We start from the raw sequence: 17,609 nt of genomic DNA, 5'->3' as shown, positions 1-17,609 counted from the left end.
TTCATATTATCGCTTAATGTAATTAATTTCAAAAGTTGACGTGAAGTGGGCCGCAGATGAAAGGAAGCGAAGCGGGTCTCCCTCCCTGTGGCCTTGTGTTGCCAGTCGGCTTTAAAACACCCGCAGCTTCATGCCAGGAGGAATAAAATAGGCTACTAATCCAAGATGAAGGGATTTGGAGATTATCACTGCATATTCTGAAAGTTGTACTTTTCAAGCAGGACTTTTTAAAAAGATAAGTGAGAGCCAAGATTTCTCTTGTAATGACCATAAATGGAGAAAAACATTCAGCTGTGTGGATGACTGGGAGAGACTGGAATGCACAGCCGCAGGTATAATAAAAGTTCTTACTTTTAATAACAGAAATCTGGATTTTCAGACAAAAAGAATAAAAGTACAGAAATAATATTAATACTAATAAATTACAGAAACCCATGAGATGCATCACACTTCTCACAAATAAGCAGCCAGACATTGAGATCACATGACGACCAAATTTACACACCTGAGGCACACGAGAAGGGTTGGTTTTCATGCCACATTTACACCGATATACAGAACGTTAATACACTTAAAAGTACCATACGATACCACCCACCATTCAGCAGAGAGGAAGGGACACAGTCGGCTGAAAGATCGGAAAATAAACCCGTGCAATGACATTGTTTCACTCGTGTACTGTACAGAGGCCACGTTTAAAGTGGACTTGAGTTTGCTTGCAGTATTTAGCTGTACTTCATGGCAAGTCTCTGTGGCTGCATATTGATTCAGTATTAGGCTTTGTATCACTTCAACACACCCAGAGTGGGCTTAACAGAAAAAAACAAAACATAGCAGAGTATTGCCTTTTGCTCCAAAATAATATGACGTATTAAATCATCATCGTGATAAAAGATGGGGGTGATGTGATGTGGCATACGAACTACGCGCACGCTGTAAAAATACACGGCTACACGTGACATCAGCAAACAGGTCTGGGAAGATTACAGGTTTTTGAGTGGAGGTGGTGCTGCGATTGGCTGAGGCAGCTGTCAATCACAAAAAAGTGTAAAACACACCTCGCTTTAAGCCTCATCGTTATCATGATGGAAAATGATCTTTCAACTGTTCCTCTGGATGCTAATAAAGAGAGAACAACAAAATGTATCCTGCTGGTTTTAACGGAAACAAAGTAAATTTGAAAAAACTAACATCAGCTATCTGTCATCAAAATGGATTATCTACCATGCATAGTCAGCACAATATCAACTGAAAGAATAAAGGTACAGTTTTTATACTAGATTTGGGGTCGAGGCAGATGGTTTCTGACCTCTGAGCCTGGTTCTGTTGGAAGTTTTTCTTCCTGTTAAAAGGGAGTTTTTTTTCCCTCCCAGCTGCTCATGTGGGGAATTGTTGAACGGTTGTTGGTTTTTTGTATAACGCTGTAAAGTTCTGTTGTAAGGACTTTATTATGTTAGGTGCCCTGAAATAACTTTGTCTTGTGATTTGGCGCCATATAAATAAATTGAATTGAATTTTGATATAAGATCCATTCAAGATGGAAACCAAAATTAACTAAAAAAATGAAGGAGGTGCTTTTTGGCTCCCATCATTTCAGTTTATATTGTGCTCTGGTCAAATTACAAAGCACGTCACTTATTAACTGACATGCTATAGACGGAGAAAGTTATTTCATCAAAATAAGTTAAAGCTTGAGAAAATCAATTATTGTCTTAGTTTAACCGAATTATGATTCCAAAACCTTCACGAGCGGTGCGGTTTGGGGGGAATGACTGAGTAGCTCTAACGTTGTTAGTTGTTACATGCAGTGCACGCAGACTCCATCCCGCGGCAGCCAAACGTTCGGATGCAGCAGGAAATCTAGACGCTGATCTTCCTCAGGTTGACGTCACACACGCTACACAGTCCGTGCGTCAAACTGCATGGAGGGAACTCTTCGTTTGCGCGGACCGCATCAGGTACGACATGAAACGCTGCTCGTTTCACGACAATCTTCTCCATCACTACCACTCTGTAGTCAGTTTCTTGAGGTAGTTACCTGTGAACCTTCACTTCCAAATCGGAAAAAAAATATCAGGTGTGTTTTGTCAGAGCAGCCGAGCGAGAGACTTTTATCTGTTCCTTAACTAAAACGTGAGCAAATTACACTAAAAAAAAAAAAAAAATCTAAAATCATCTGACATCTGGCCGTTGACGATAATCTGGCCGGAGAGATGAGCAATGGCATCGGCTCGACCGTAAACTGCATTTGAAATCCAAAGTGCGGTAAAACTGAGAAAAGTGACATCAAAGTTTATCTTTCATCCTGTCAGAAGAACTAGTAGAAAATAAATAAAGTGTGTAATTTCTCTTGATTTTAAAATCAGAAACAGTTACTGCTGTGTGTCTCTGCAGGGCAGGACAGGCCACAGACACAGTGGTTAATACGTCAGTTTCTCAGCGATGTCTCAGCCATTATTGCGTGGCACATAAAGGATAGTAAACCCCCCCCCGGTTTGGTTATGGCTTATCACACTGCAGTATTACATACTAAGTGGTAGTAATCGTTACAATAAAGACAAAACGATATGATTTAAACCTTCAAGGGGTCTCACAATGAGATGCAAATTTGGTCCATTTCGACACAGTGCCAAAGGTTTTGAAATGCTTGCAAAAGTGCTCGATTGACAACACACTGCATTAACTGAGAGATAAAGCTGATTGCAGATCAGAATTTTTACTTTTACAAACGACAACCCGCTGAGGCAGAATCATTACAGCCAGCGACTGCAGAGAAAGAAGCACAGTTGTGGCAAACGGCCTGCTGGTGGAAGGAGGGACGACGTCTTATTGACAGTTCACCAGATTCCTCCTCTGAACAGCCGGTGTTTCATGTTTTTGGGTGATTTCAAAAACAGAAATAGGAATCCAAAAGGAAAACATAAATTACCATTTATCTGCGCTAATGCATCAGCTGATGTCAGCATTACTGAATAAATAGCTTCCTGCCTACAGTGGAAAGTGTTGCGGTGTTACTTTCAGGACTAAAGAGCATTTAAAAAAAAAAAAAAGTTAAAGTACTGCACGGTGCTAAAGGTTAAGTGAGCGACTTTGTTCTCCTCTTTATTAGGAACGTTGGTAACGTTTACAACTGGCGTTATCCTAGATAAATATACTGGTTGTTGTTTTTTTTTTTTAAATCCTTTACAAAACTGGAACATACAGTCTGAAAATACAAACAGTCTAGTACAGCAGACTTTCTTGGCAGAATAGGTAAGCTACGAAGCTAAACAGTGTTCAGTCTGACTAAAATCCATGGCTACGTTTTTCCTTTCTCGAGCTAATTAGCAATAAATAGCATCAATCGTTTGGAGTGTTTTCTTCTCAAACGTGCATATTTAAGACTTCCACCTGTTTTAAACAGAGTTAAATGGAAACATTGAACTAAGGTCGGGTAGAGGACTTCATTTCAACCAGATCATGGGAACCAGAGCTAGGACTGATTAAATCTGTTAGTTCACTCTAGTTCCTTTCTGTCTGAATAATTTTAAATAATGTTAAAAAAAAAAGTAAAAACAAAAGATGTTCCACCGTTATCACTGTAAACCTGAAAAAGGTGAAAAACAGCAGTAGCAGTGACTAAGGGGCGGGGCTTAGCAAACCTTAACACACTGAACTAACAACCGTGAATCTGTAGCTCCACCCACTGCTAATAAATGCAACCAATCAGATTAGTTCTGCCTCCAGAGCAACTGTTTGTAAAAGCAAAGCTGCTTTTTATGTTACGGCCAGTCATTCTAGAAGGCAACGTCCCAAATTCAAGTTTGATCAAAAATAACATCGTCTCTTAAAGTGTCCCGTTTCATAGTTAAAACCGAAATGGTGCAAAACTTATTCACGAAATTATTGCAGAAATGGCTAGTTATTTTTTTGTGGTGTCATCACTGTTAATAATAATAGCAAATTTACAACTTTGCACACACATTCACTCCAAATTTGATACACTTTCATGCATTTGAAGAGAATTAACCATAAAACAGGGACCATTATTATCATTATTATTATTAGTAGTAACATTATTACTATTACTACTATGTGAGAATCAATACATGTTTGTTCAGGTCCCTCTTAATGAAATTAAAGGGGGAAACCCTTTCAGCTTATAGCACAGATAATTATGGGGCCAACTACGAGGCATCTTGATCATTTCCGGCAGAAGGATCAATTTATAGATCATGAGATTGTGATTGTTCTCTGCATGGAAAGCCAAATATACAGTCAATCTGCTTCTGTGAGCTGAATGCAACAACATATGCGCTTTTATATTGGAAAAGAAAATCTTGCTAACTGTTTCCTAAATATTATAAAATGAGAATGTTTCCTATAAAGGTGAAATCAAGACAGACGGTACACTAACAAATGATTAAAGAGCAAACAAGGGGCCTAAACATTTTTTAGCCAACGTTGTAGCACACACTCTATTAAATAAAGTTTTTATCGAATAATATTGAAAGTTGAATATTCGTTTAGGTCTGTCAGTGTTTTTAATGAATTCAATCTGAATAACTTGTTTTTGTTTGGAGGCTGCAACATTGTGGATGCATGTTCCATCTTCTTCAGCAGGAAGTTTTTCTGAAAATCTACAGTAAATCCATCTAAAATATGCTTTAAATACTTTCTATTAATTTCACGATAACGTGCACAAAATGTCATTGTTTTTTCAAGAAAAATTCCCAGAAAATTCCACCGCAGTTATAACATACACACCATGTCTGTATATTATAGCTGCTATATACCAAAAAAACGAATAAAGGACAATGATACATTATCTGCAATATCAGCTGACGTTGGTTGTCGAGAATAAAGATAGAAGAAGTAATGTAATACAAGCAAAACCTTTTCTGTGTCAGCGGAAATTCAAGCACATCTTAAATCTCAAAAGATTACATCCTCACTGTTCGCCTTCATAGACCCAGCAGTAGTAGTTATGATACAAATCCCCCACAACAAATACTTCATAGTGCTACTCACAAAGCACAAAACATTAAGAAAAAGAAGAGTTGCAGGGGAAGATCTGAGCTGTGATGGAAGACGGGGACTGTAAACCAGTACAGCGTTTGCACCTTGTAAAAATCACAAGCTCAGAGGTTTTGTCAGCTGCGTGACTGTTTTTCTTGACCCAGTGCAGGGGAGGGAGGGAGCAGGGATTTTTTTTAAATGTTTTTATGAAAAAGCACTTTGGTAATGTTCGGCCAAGGCAGAGGAGTCCCTACGTAAGCCAATACGTGTCTACAGCACACGGATGTCTGAGAAATGTGTCTGCTGGCTAAATGCTTGTGACGTCGCTGGTGAACCGGGAGGATTCAGTACATCAGTCACGAGTTTAGTGGAACCGTTTCGGATAAGAATATTGCCGCGGACATCTGCAAACAATTTTGGAAGCTGTGTGTCAATTAAGATTACAAAGATATATGTAAATAAATGTCAAAATACGAACACATGAACAGTTTCACTGGTTAGACGAAGAGAACGCAGAATAACGACTATATACCAGAAAGTACGAGCAAGAATATGATTATTTACTGTAATTATTTACCACTAGAAAGGCCAAACTTAGCTGATCTAACTTCTAAGATGCATTCGTGTTTTTTTGCAATCACGCTTTTCAACTCTGCTTTAAACACACCAAATTATAGCATCTGAATGCTGAAAAGTGTATCAATCCCCTAACGTGAGCTCTGCAGAGCAGTTTCATAAAAACACAAAGGATTATGGGTAAAAAGAGACAGGTGCAGTCGCATGTACAGGGAAAAACTGATAAAAATAAAAGTCATCATAATTTTTTTATCTGGTATGTGAACAGCAGAGAAGAAAAAGAAAGAGATCAGATGAGTAAAATTCACAGAAAAGCGAATGGGGTTTGGTTTGTTTGATGTTTCTCTGCACTGACATCCCACATCTCTACTGATAAGCAAGAAAACAGCATTTGACATCTTCAGTCAACACCTTCCCAGAATCTGTTGGCCTTTCTAGTGATAGATTCACCGCTGGTGTGTGGGCAGCGGGTTGCACCGGGTGTTCAACTTCACAAACATGGAGGAGAAAAGAGAAGGAAGAGGAAGCCGAGGTTTCGGAGGAGAGAGGTGACTCCAGGACAGATTAAGCAGTTGGGTTTGTATCTATTTTTTTTTTTTTTTTTTTTTAACCTGACCACTGACAGGAAGCTTCTGTGGAGGTTTTTAGTCGGAGAAGAGGCTGGCGAAGGACTGTCGGAGGGTGCGGATGTTCTCAGCTTTGGCCTCGTCGTCGGTCGGGTTTCCTCGCAACGTCTCTGTGAAGGTGTTGGTCAGCGACTGGGATTTGCTGCACGGTGAACGACAACAATAGTTTAGCTGCTGTAGTCAAAGAGGAAAGGTCAGTTGCAAAGAGAAGCCCTGAATGTAAACATCACTCCACAAATGTTAACGTAGTGCTGATAGGAGGTAATATAAGACATCGGACATACTTCAGCTGCGGTGACTGTTTCTGAGCTCCAGGCCCGGAGGAGGCGGGGATGGGACCGGGCTGGAAGGCCTGGCTGGGAGAGGTGGATGCTGAGCGGGCTCTCTGAGGTGACCCCGACTGGGACGGAGAAGCAGAACCAGAGCGATGTCCCCCTGCAGGACGTAAACACACATGACACATATATTAATTAGTTCACTGGTATTACTGCAAAACAGTTGAAGTAATGAAGAGTTTTTTCTTACCTCGTTTGGGCTGTGAGATCTGAGTACGGAGGAATGCAGTAAAAGACACAGATATAACATTATTTCCACAAAACAAAACAGCTTATACTGTATGTGTGTGTGTAATACTACAATATGGTGAATATGGTATTTTCTTTTATAGCCAGGATTTTACCCCAAAACACACACAAACAAAATCTCCAACACCTAATTTTCATTTTATAAATAATTGCCTCACTGTGACCAACATGACAAACTTAGTGTCATTTTAAATCCCATCTACAAGTATATGGGATACCATATGGGATGCCGGAGCCGGCAGGTAGACGTGGGGCTGGACGTACACGCAGCAGTGCTGACGCAGGGCAGCAGTGTTGCTGACAGGCAACGGGGTGAAATGTGAAGTTTTTGCAGCTTAAATAGACCACAACATTGGGAGGGTGTGTGTGTGTGCGTTAGATGAATATGGAGTGGGACAGAGGACACGTCACATGACGCGGCCCGCAAGTGTCGCTCCATCAGTGGTTTTAGTAGTTACAGTGACAACAGCAGCAGTAGAAGCACATGTAAAAGTGTGCATTATAGTCTATTGTAGAGATAGTCAGGGGACCACTATCTATAGTTACAGTACTGTTATCCCCGCAGTATTGTTAGCACTGTTAGCAGAAATAGTATGAAGTTGGCTTCTTAGTTTTTGTAGATGTAGCAGAAACAATACGGCTCGAATAGTGTTAAAGGTGGAATTAGTTGTGTTTGTAGTTCCAGTACAGGTAACGGCAGGTGCAGCAGCTGTTACTGTTTGTCTCCTGGTAGTGACGTAGCACTGCACCTTGACAGCAGAAGGCTGAGGTGTGGAAACTCCCAGCAGCACTTGGGCCATCTTGCTGATGACCAGCTCTGTGATCAGCTGTTTATCCTCCTCCACGTGTTCACCAATCAGAGGCATCGAGCTGTCCATCACCTGCAGACAGAAACAAAGAGCCGGTCAGCCTCTTGAAGTGTTATCATGTCCCCACTAGATGGAAGCACTGTATCTTGTATTACAGAGGACTGGATCTGCTCAGACTCCAAATGATGTCAGCGATAATGGACTCATTGGTGTGTGGCCAAAAGTGATGAGTCATTTTGAGCAGATCACAAATAAAGCTATGTTTGTCCTCGTTGATGTCGGAGGATGTGAGCTCTACAACCTTAAATCCAGTTAGGTGGCAGATGCACTGAGCATGACACTGACTGCTCTGAATGTTCCCATGTAGTCACCAGAAAGCCCCCCCATCATGCATCTGTTCCACATCTGTGTATCCTCAGACCACATCAGGCTGCTTCAGCAGGTTTTATTCAGCGGTTTGAGATTAAAAAAAACAAACTGAAACGATTTTCTTTTTAATGTTTGATTTTTTTGAAGTCGTCAGCCTCTCCGCCTGCTTTGATAATGAACCACATGAACTAAAGAGACTCCGGTTGTTTACTCTGTGTGTGCAGCCTGATACGAAGCTCACTGTAGTTTCATTTAAAGAGCTCACGACACAAGTCTCGGGTTTCTGCCCTCCTCTGCCTTTTTTTTTAAGCTTCACTGTATAGGTATATTTGAACACAGTGTTTTGCTGTGCCACCCTCTGATGGATTAAAAAGAACCAAAGTTAGACTTTCCAGTGAACAGCAGATAAAATGTGACTCCTTCTGTAAACATTAAGTTGCCGGGACATGACTTGGAAGGCCACAGACCGAATCCACTGCCGCACAGATAATTAAGAAAAGAAGAAGAAAAACAAAACTTTCCCATCACTTGGGCTCACATGCACATACACGTGTAGTGCAGAACCACAGAGCACACGGGGCTCGGAGTCCCGCCGTCCTCCTCCTCCTCCCCGAGGACCAAAACAAACAGCAGCAGAGGAGTGCGGCTGATGGTTTGGATGTGGATGATGCCCCGTGTGGTGGGTGACGATGCTGCACCGCGCAGAGATCATGTGCAGCACTTTCACTACACAAGCCCTGACTGTGGTTCAGGCTGCTTTCATTAGCAGCATCAATTCAATTCAATTCAAAATACTCTCTCAAGTGTGATTCTTTGTGAGAACACCTCAGGTGGTGTGGTGTTCGGTCAGATTCATATTTCGTGAGTTTTTAATAACATAAGAAATGACTGGTGTTGCTGAGGTGCTGACCTGTTGTTGCTACTGTGACATTACATTTAGCTGATGCTTTTATCCAAAGCGACTTACAACACACCGATGGTACACCATTGGGAGCAATTTTTTAGGGTTCAGTGTCTTGCTCAGGGACACTTAGACATGTGGACAGGAGGAGCTGGGGACTGAACCACCAAACCTTCTGATTAGTGTGAAACCCACTCTACCAAATGAGCTACAGCCTCCCTTGTTCTTCAGGCTTGTTTCAGAACATTAGCAACGGAGGCTCGAGGATCTTTCTGTAATTAAAATTCCATTCACATTGAATTATGAGTCTGATTCTTTTAGCCCTTAAGCTGCAAACACTTATTGTAAAAAGCCAATCACTGGAAATGATAATGATAAAAAAAAAAAAACCCACAGGTGCTTCTTTCTGATGTTTTTGAAATCCATAATAGAATACAAGTATACCACATATTTCATGAAGGTTAGTCATTTAAACAATTTTTTTTAGCCAGTTAATATATTTGTTTTAATTGTAGTAAAGTTTGAGAACAAAATATCATGTAGAACCCATTTTAATACATCGAAAACATGACAGGGCCTGATAACCAAACTTCCTCCAAAAAAGGCATCACAAATATGGCTTCTTAACTAGCTTATCTCATCCAAACAGAAGCACCAACGCTAACTTGACTGCCTTCGCTAGTAGTCACATGATCCAGCTTATGCACAGCAGTGTGTTGAGCTCAATGCGAACGTCAGCATGCTAATATGCAGAAGCCAAGCAGGTGTAATGTTTACCAAGTTCACCATCTGAGTTTAGCATGCATAATGCTTGCATGTCTAACGTAGTGAATGACGTTCATGCCGAGGTCAGGGAGCTCAAACAGATGTCTTCAGTGCAAAAACTCAAACATCCATTTAAAAATCTAAAACACAGAGAAGCAGCAAATCTTTATCCATGAGATTCTGGAAACAGAGACGAGTTTCTATTTTTCCTGAGTTAAAAAAAAAAACTTGCATAACAATTCATCTTTTATTTTTTAAACCTCTCAGGAGGGATTGAAGAAACATTTAGAGAACCATTTAAAGGTCAGATGAAGTTCTGTCCCAGAATATATCACTCTGCAACGAATTGTTTAAAATCAACGCTCTTTCTGGTTTTTGCAACATGTCGAGGTCTTAATATATCCAGCACGGTGTATTAAAGTTACATACAATAAAAACTAAGCTACGATCACTTTATCAAAAAGCAAAGCTTCTCCCAACATCATATGTATCTTATGTAGAAAATGTAGAAACACTGCAAACCTTATAAGGCAAAAAAAAACCAACATCTCTATTTGATAAAACCTGTAAGAATGCATAAAACAAACCTGGACTACTGAAATGACTTTCCACATCAGGTTTTTATGTGCCAGAGTTTTTTGTTTTTTTTAGCTGTTTGAAATGTCAATTTGGGTTCACGCTGTTGGACACAGAACCACGACCCATACCAGAACACCCTTTAAATCCCTTCCCTTTCTGTGCGTACCCAGTTTCTTGGCGAGGATTTGGCGGTGAAGGGCGGGGTGTGGTGCCGTGTTTTGGCCAGTTGAGTCATTCCCACAGGGGACTGAGCGGAGGCCTGGCAAACGAGAGCCAGGCCCCACTTCAAACGGCGTGCGGTGGCAAGCGGAGCCGGGATCCACCCTGCTGATTTATTAGGATACGGAGTCACCGAGCAGAGGAATGGAGCTGCCGCTGGCCTTTTCAACGCGGGAACACAGAGGTGTTGTTCGCCACTTTTTTTTTTTACTGTTTGGACACTGTGGCCTGCTGCATGGGAAAGTTCACACATGAGGACAACACGTGAAATGTGCTCATTGAAAGCGCTGCAGCAGCAGTCGCAGTGCAGCCATGTTTTCCACGGAAAACAACTTCAGCCTTCAGACCGCGTGCTAGATTATTTTTGATGACGCTACTTTTTTTTGTTCATATCATGTGTCCAATATTTCCCATGTCGCTCTAATCACAATACCACGATTGTCTTTGTCATGTCCTGTTATGTTATAGTTGTGTTGCACACATTCAATGTTTCAAAGTAAAAGTTCCTACATTAAGAGGCAGAATATTTCCCGTTGGAGTATTATGTCAGATGATATTATTGGACTACTGTAACCTGTATTACTAATGCATTAATGTGTTGCTTACAAATACATCATATTTCATAAAGTGGTCATATGTTTTGTATGGCAAGTCCTGAATCTTAGGCATTTAGAAGGTAAGTGATATATTTCTCTGTCACATGTGGCCCTGAACAAGAGTCTACAGCCATGCTGTACAACATCTCTGTGATGTTGTGCAAAGGCACACGCTATCATCAGCATGCTAACAAGTGGGAGCTACTTAAACATGTTACATGTGACACATTATCAATGGAAGTGTTTACTCGTAATAATTTATATGAATTGTGTTTGGTTAAGTTCTGTGTCATTACATGAACCTGAGTGAGGGGACCCACATCAAACTCAAATGCATCGATTAGCGTCAGCCGCCAACGTTTCCAATCAGACCGAGTCCACCGCTGATCCAGATGTGGTCACTTCTGGCTCCAAACCGCTCCGAGCTACCAAGATGGCGCCGGCCAACATCCGAACTCGAGGCTTCAACGGCCGTTAACAAACCGATGTGTGACGTCACTGTTGGTAACCGCTTGACTGAAACCGAGTCATCTTATCTACGTTGTAGATACAACAACAACAACAACAAAGCCTATCTACGGTAAACACTGTGGCTCACTGAAGCTGGCGAGATGTACTTGAGATTTACTCACTGTCTGCACACTTTTTTCCTGTGAAGGGCCAAAAAGCTGGAGTTTACCTCACGTTAATACCAGTTGCAGTAAACTGTTGATGGCGTGCCTCTGAGCAGCTCATTACTTTTCATGAGGGAGAGGTGTCATGGCTGTTGTCTTTGTCCTAAACAGAAAACAGATTCCCACCGTGATGGACTGACAGACAGCTCTCCCATGTTAATTAAATTCCATCAGGGCCCATAGAGAGGCAGCTACAGCTAGATGGAGTGGAGGAGGAGGAGGAGGAGGAGGAAGAGTTGTTTATCAGGGGAACGTTGTTACCCAACTGTGGTTTGTCTGTCCAAACAGTCCAGCTATCAGACTACGCACATCCTCGGGGAGCTGCTAGATATTTCCTGTGATAGTTTGAGTTTTTCACTCTCTCACTGCTGACCTCACCCAGTGTGTAGACATAGATGAGGGATGTCATGCTATCAGCCTTAATATGGGCAAGTCCCAGACTGGCCTGTTTCCTCAGATTTGAAGGCATAGGAAGCTGCTCTAACAACTGCGGATGATACCACCGTTTGTCTCCCGGGTATAATCCTGAAAGGAAAACACCGTCAAATATCGCCCTCTTACATATTATATCATCCATCATTACTGAGCTGCGACTGTTCTCTCAACCTTCCGCTTCAGTTGCTGATTTCCTGTTTTGCAAAGACTCCCGTAGTAAACGACTGAAACTGTCGCAGCGTTTTAACATCGTTTTCAATATAATCCAGTTGAGAAAGTAACAACAACACTGAGATGTCTTCCGTTTGTGAGAAAGCAAAAATACCCCTCGCTCAAAAACTCAACTGTGTTATTGCTGTATTGTGCTTTAGTCTATTTTCAGCCACTGCAGGTGTAGACTTTGGTATTTGTGCTCCCTCTAATATAATTTCCTTCCTGGATGATTGTGGAAAATTGGAGAAAAACAATACCAGGAGCTAAAGGTTTTCTATCTTGCTATCAAGTCTCTTCCCCCAACTATTTCTACATTAAACCTGCAATAACAACTTTTATAGGCTGTTTGCTGGCAGCGGAAACAAGCTCTGAATGCAAAAGTGACACATTATCACCTTGTTCGCAAACAATTTCATCCAGGAAACACAGAGCGACATAAGCATTCATTTGTTTTTAGTCCCCTATTTTCAGCTCTGTGTTTGGTCCTGCAGGACATATCTCACTCTTTAGCTGATCAATACTTTACTATGCTTATCAGCTCATTGCTAACTCTGTTGTCTGTTGGAGCTTCGGCCTCCATCAAATCTTGAGGGACGATTTAGCAGCTAATGCTTAAAGCTAACTTTGAGATAGCTTTCCAACAACAAATAGACAAAGTGGGTTTATTAGAACTATTTTTTTGTTGTTGAAACCTTCCTCTTGTGTTCAGTAAAACTGCCGAGCATGAGCAGTGAGACTGAACCAAAACAATTCGCTGAAAGATGCTAACACGCTCCGTAGACCTAACAGGAACTGCACTTGAGCGATGATTCTCTTTGGTTTAATTTCTATGGGCAACCTCTTTCTCACATTACAAATACAATGGTAGGCTGATGATAGTTGAGCCACAACTACTGATTAAAGCAGCTTTAACATACGTTGCATGATGTGATGCCACAGACCTTTAAATGCGTGCATTTTCCCCAGAGCTGGCCTCGGTGGGCAGTGTTACCGGCATGCTCGCGCTGTTGGGGAATGAAGCCCCAAACCTCCAAACCAAACTCTGAGGTTACAACACTGCAATTTTATTTGTCTACAAATCTACAAGACCAATGTCCAACTTGAGTAGTGGACTGAAATAAACAGCTGCGTGAGCAGACACAGTGATTCAACCGCTGCCTCTTCATGTTGTTTTCATTCTTCTGCCTGTGTTTGGTCTACACACCAATCATTCTTTCAAGGCTTTCATGTTCATGTGCCATCAAGTCTGGCTACACCCCTCCCTCTTGACTTTTACCGCGACATGAAAAGTATTATCGGCGGGGAGAGAGACCGGATTCAAGGTAACGTTTACACTCGACTGGTGTTTTACCATCCTGCCAAGAACTGCTCTGGTAAATTGCCAAGAACGCAGCGAATGTTTAAAATGAGACCTGATATCTGTCTTTGCACCGACATTTCCTTCAACAGGTGCAGTTTCTGTAAAAGTCCTGCAATATTCTACAAAAAATGTAAGACACATTTTAGTCTTTGGTGTTCCAAAATACACAAAATGTGCCAAATATTCTGTATATCTTCCAGACTTTTCCTGAAAGTCTTTGAGCTACACAGTCTGACTGAAGTGGGGGGGTTATCCTGGAAACGCACTGACCTCAATGATGTAGTCGTTGCCATCTTTTCCGTGGACGGCCTTCACAGCACAGACGTCTAAGCCCCCAAACATCTCAGCGCAGGAGTCCACCCACATCCGATATCTGCAAGGACACCAATAACTCGTAAACCAAAAAAAATCAGAGACCCAATCATCTCTGGGGATATGGTGCAGGGGGGGACTCACAGTTATAAATAAACTTGAACTATAATACAAAAAAAAAAGCCCAAAACTTTAGAACAACTGTCAGATCTGTGTTTAAAAGCTGTGTTAATCTGTAAAATTGAAAATAGATTTCTTTGAAGGTCTATAGCAAATAGTACTGAATTGTGCGAACAGGTCTGCATTTTCCCAACAAATCCCTGAGTCAGCTTACCTGTCAGTCATTGCGATCTGCTCCAACATGGCAGAACCTGTGTTCGCCTTCCAGTTACCAGAAATAGACGTTCTCCTGAAAATCAGAAAAGAAAAGCATCAGGATATGAATCAGGCTGCCTCCGGACAGAAAGCTACAAACCACCAAGAGTTAGTCACAACTTTAGCTTGTTATGCTATCGTCGTTTCATCAGTGTCGATGATTACCATCCACACCTACATTATGTTTGTGTCAGAGCCAATTAAAAACATACTTTCATGGTGAGGTCAGGGGGAAACAAGATGAGATAAGGCTTGGCTGCTCTGTTCCTCTGTTGTTGGCTGAGCAATTGTTTAGATACAGAGACTTGAAAGTAAAGAGGATGATAACCTATATTGTGATCTGCTCGGCTGAATTTAAGGACCAATGTGTCTCATTCCTAAATGGGTGTGAGTGTCTGAAGGAGGAGTGAGATCATGAAAATGAAGATATTGATACAGGAATCGAGGAATAGAGCTATTTCAAATTGTTATCTGCATTTATAAGCCAAACATTAAAGCACTGGGTCAAAAACGGTCAATTCTTTACATTAATTCATTCTTGGTGATGAGTTGTCGCCTCTAAATGTCTGTCAACTCCATTTTAAGTGAAAGTCAATAGGACCACAGTTAATTTTCATTCTAAACAAGAAACACAAAGGGTGACTATTTTTGTGTCCTAACACGAGGCTTTAACAAAAAAAACAAAATGAATAGCACGACATCATAACAAAGTTGAAGTGTCACATCTGATTTATAGTCAAGAATTGATAAAGTCTATTTGAGTAAAGTCCACGTGATGTGCACAGTGTGTGATTTAGTGCCGTCTAGTTGTGAGGTTACAGATTGCAACCAACAGAACACCCCTCCCATCACCCTCCCCTCACAAGCATGTAAGATAATTTATGGTTTGTCCCTTCTGGGCTACTGTAGAAACATGGTGAACTCCGTGGAAGAGGACCCGCTCCCTATGTGGATATGAAGGGCTCATTCTGGGGTGATGAAAACGCAACGATTCTTATTTTCATGTGATTTCACATTGACGAAAACATAATTATGAATATTATATTCCATTTCTACCAACAGGTCTACACACACGTCCTTTAATGGCTGTGAAATACACCTGTAATGTGCCCAAAATCCCTGACTCAAGCAGAGTCACATTCAAAAGGCAACAATTTCTGCCTAATAATATTGAACAATCTTTGTTTGTCCTAAACTTGGGGTCTCTAATAAGTGTATTGGTGGTTATTGTGCTATTAATAAGATCTGAAACCCTGTAGAAAGCTGTCATGTTTGCTTTGTAGGAATTGATTTACAGCTGCGATTGACAGTTGGCTCAGACTTTTGGAAGCTGTATTTAAAGAGGAAGCAGTGATTCCTCTACCGACTACGTTCTCCTGTGGTTGTGGTTACAGATGAGACTCACAGGTTGCCCTCACGCAATATTTCGTTTATATTTACTTGATCGAAATTTAAGCTACTTCAGCTTTTTATTCACTAGATTAACAGTTTTCAAATGTACCACACACTCCGACTGCCGGTAGGTGGCGGTGTGAAACATCTTACATGTAAGCCTTGTAGTTGTTGCCGATCTTCTGGATGCGGATGTCGTACTTGGACTGGACGAAGGGCTCGGTGGTGGCGTAGGTCCCGGCCAGCGCCACTACGCTGGTGATGTCCTGGAAGTCCTGTTGGTTTTCAACTTTAATCTGCGGGAGAGACGCCGCTTGTTAGCGAGCGGTTAATTACAAAGCATGCTGTCGAAGCTGGCAGTGGCCGCTTCGAATGCCACAGGAATTTCACACTTGTGCACAGGCGGGATAATGAAGGGTCCCTGGATGGTAAGTTTGACAGTAGCGGCTTTGAACTACGTCACCTCGCTCCCATCAAGTTATTAGGCTGCAGACTGTAGACACAGACTGAGGGGGAATGACGCAATGGCAGCCAATCAACGCAAAACATGTCTGTTGCATAAAACTCAAAGGCCGTTTTCACTCTAACCTTTAGATAATTAGGTAACAATGAGGTGTGACATTAGAACATAGGAGGGAAACAAATATTTGTCCCTCTGGTAATATGAAGGGCAAATATTGGTGGGAAACTAAGACCCTCATTCATTTCTATCTATCTAATGCTTGACAATTCCCAGGGATCACCTGCCAATCAAAAAAGCTTTCCTCCATCTTCTTCTTTGGTTTTTCTGCGGGTGGTGTTCTTCCAAGATTTATGAGGTGTGCTCCATCAGGTCGTGGGAAACGGGGTGTCTCGGCAGGCAAACTCATCAATCAGCAGCTTTGGTGTCAGTTAACTGTCAGTGATCAGTGTTGAAGATGCAAAAGGATTCAGTCCAGAGCTTCCACTCACTCATCGCTACCCCTCTCGCTGGTGTCATCACGGAGGTGATGGTGGGAACGGCGATGTCCCATCGTGAAAAAAGACAAACCAGATAAGAAAAACAGGACGTCCCATTTCGTCCACTGGGGTTTGAACTCTTCGCTCTGTTTTGCTCGTCTTTAAATATATGTTTAAGTGAACTTAGTGGGTGCAAAAATGGTATTGAAAAGAGATCTAAAGTCGGCTTTGTGTCCTTTTTACAGGTGCGGGGTAGGACACTAGTTTTGCTCCAGATGTTGTTTTATGTCATGCTGGAGGTTAATACATTGCATGACTCAAGGTTTGATTTTGTACATGAGAAAAGTTCAACCACAGTCAGAGAATGGACTCAGATTGTTGCTTTACTGATCTTATTTTTGGGAGATGGATGAGGTGATGGATCGGGCCACTCTTTTAACTTTCCCTGTTTTTTTTTTAACGTGCGTCAAAGATAAAGGAGGTTTGGAAGCCACGTGAAGATGGTAAGACACAAGACACGCGTGTCTACATGTGACAATTTGTGAGGTCTTAGGGACAAGTTTAATTGGTGTTTTTACAGGCATTTAAGTTTAGTGCACTTAAACACACAAACAAATCCCTGAGAAAGAAACACACATTGGTCTGGGTGGAACAAAGAAGTCCCGGAGAGCTTTTAAACATGATGCAACCCTCCAAGGAACCAACAATAGAAAAAAAAAACAAATAAAGAAAAGCTGAGCAGGAGTGAGAACAGTACCAAAACAATAAAAGTAGGGTTGAACCTTTAAAAGAAGGGCGGATAACTTTGATGGTTCATGTGGTCCAGTAAACAGTGTTGTCATTTTGATGGGTAATAACATAAATATGGCTGTTAAAACCCACATAAA

At 41.5% G+C, this 17,609-nt stretch overlaps 1 protein-coding gene across 1 annotated transcript in view; it reads right to left on the bottom strand.

The window, feature by feature from the left end:
- Nucleotides 1–333: 333 nt before the first annotated feature.
- Nucleotides 334–17,609, bottom strand: part of syn3 (synapsin III) — a 112,422-nt gene continuing 95,146 nt past the window's right edge. The window contains exons 8-14 of the mRNA XM_069700093.1: nucleotides 15,937–16,079; nucleotides 14,351–14,425; nucleotides 13,975–14,077; nucleotides 7,534–7,665; nucleotides 6,726–6,744; nucleotides 6,485–6,635; nucleotides 334–6,342 (exon numbers count right to left, since the gene is read on the bottom strand). Coding sequence (XP_069556194.1) covers nucleotides 6,219–6,342; nucleotides 6,485–6,635; nucleotides 6,726–6,744; nucleotides 7,534–7,665; nucleotides 13,975–14,077; nucleotides 14,351–14,425; nucleotides 15,937–16,079 — 747 coding nt within the window. The 3' untranslated portion in view covers nucleotides 334–6,218. The remainder of the gene's footprint in view (nucleotides 6,343–6,484; nucleotides 6,636–6,725; nucleotides 6,745–7,533; nucleotides 7,666–13,974; nucleotides 14,078–14,350; nucleotides 14,426–15,936; nucleotides 16,080–17,609) is intronic.

This window comes from Brachyistius frenatus, unplaced genomic scaffold, assembly GCF_029030835.1.
Source record: "Brachyistius frenatus isolate BFR_SWC_R1_liver_20210118 unplaced genomic scaffold, ASM2903083v1 Contig_32, whole genome shotgun sequence".
NCBI classification, from domain to species: domain Eukaryota; kingdom Metazoa; phylum Chordata; class Actinopteri; family Embiotocidae; genus Brachyistius; species Brachyistius frenatus.
This window is presented reverse-complemented; position numbering and strand designations above follow the sequence as displayed.